This window comes from Lolium rigidum, chromosome 6 (genome assembly GCF_022539505.1).
Source record: "Lolium rigidum isolate FL_2022 chromosome 6, APGP_CSIRO_Lrig_0.1, whole genome shotgun sequence".
NCBI lineage: Eukaryota > Viridiplantae > Streptophyta > Magnoliopsida > Poales > Poaceae > Lolium > Lolium rigidum.
Genome location: NC_061513.1, coordinates 46,158,310 through 46,159,531, shown reverse-complemented (window position 1 = coordinate 46,159,531; position 1,222 = coordinate 46,158,310). Strand labels below are relative to the sequence as shown.

The 1,222-nt window shown below is 57.2% G+C and overlaps 1 protein-coding gene across 1 annotated transcript; it reads left to right on the top strand.

The window, feature by feature from the left end:
- The first annotated feature begins 635 nt into the window (after positions 1–635).
- On the top strand, positions 636–1,019 carry LOC124662553 (transcription factor ILI1-like). The gene is made up of 2 exons (XM_047200377.1): positions 636–791; positions 867–1,019. Exons 1-2 carry the CDS (start codon positions 636–638, stop codon positions 1,017–1,019), a joined length of 309 nt encoding a protein of 102 aa, XP_047056333.1.
- The last annotated feature ends 203 nt before the right edge of the window (positions 1,020–1,222 follow it).

The following is a 1,222-nucleotide window of genomic DNA, read 5'->3' as shown; positions in this document are numbered from 1 at the left end:
GATGCAGACGGCTGATTAATCTACACATGCATGGATGCCCTTGCATGCATGTGAGCTCATCATGCAAATCTAGCGAAACCACACTCCCCCATGTAGACCGCACACAGGGTAGACAGATCCAGAGGCCGCACGACTAAACAACGAAAGTAAACAAACATTTACTCGATCGATCTTGGGTATACTAGTACTGTACGCCCCACGGCCCAAGCCCACTCAATGCCCATCAGATTCAGCCGCACACTGCCGCTCAGTGCTCACGCATACATCATCTTCACCTCCGCTACTAGTATAGTCTATTAGTACCACTCACCACTCACCAGTCACCACGTCTCTCCTTGTCACGCATTTAGGACTCTCGCTTTCTCCCTCCCTAGCTCGATCGGTAGCTCCCTCCGCCCCTCCCTCCTAGCTAGCATCCTGCCCTCTGATCTTGCGGCCACCTCCTCCGTTCCGTCCGGCCTCCGCTACTGCTACCTTTTTGCTCCCCTCTATCCTCACACCGTGGCCATTATATATACCTCAGCTCGCTGCAACTGCCTCCACCAAAAAACCTAGCTAGCAAGCCATACTCATCAGCTAGCTCACACTGCTACGTACCCTCAGATCGAGCTAGCTAGCTTTCTTCAAGTGCGAGCATGTCGTCGAGCAGCCGGAGGTCACGCTCGCGGCGCGCGGGGACCTCGGTGTCGTCGTCATCGTCGAGATCGATCTCGGAGGACCAGATCTCCGACCTCCTCTCCAAGCTGGAGGCACTGCTCCCCGACGCCCAGGCCCGCAATGGCGCTCAAAGGGTAATTAGAATAGCAGCTATATGCGTGCATGGCTTCATGGTTACTCTCTTTCTTGCTGAAGTATGGTTGTCGCAGGGGCCGGCGTCGAGGGTGCTGCAGGAGACGTGCACCTACATCCGGAGCCTGCACCGGGAGGTGGACGACCTCAGCGAGACGCTGGCCGCGCTGCTCGCCTCCGACGCCGTCACCGCCGAACAGGCCGCCGTCATCCGGAGCCTCCTCATGTGATCCACCCCTCCATCCCGTAGCTACGATACCAAGCTCGCTCCGCAGGCGCATGCGTACGCCGACCGTGGCCGCCGTTGGATGATCATACTCCGAGGCGAGCTAGCATATGCTGGCCGGTGGCCGGCCTAGCTAGCTAGCTAGTGTACGCGCGCGCGAGCTTCTCTTTCAGATTTTCTTTCTTTGCATTGTTTTGGTTGATTAGT

Coding starts and splice junctions, on each gene's coding strand:
- LOC124662553 (XM_047200377.1), top strand. CDS start 636: ATGTCGTCGAGCAGCCGGAGGTCACGCTCGCGGCGCGCGGGGACCTCG. Junction 792..866: donor CCCGCAATGGCGCTCAAAGG/GTAATTAGAATA, acceptor TGGTTGTCGCAG/GGGCCGGCGTCGAGGGTGCT.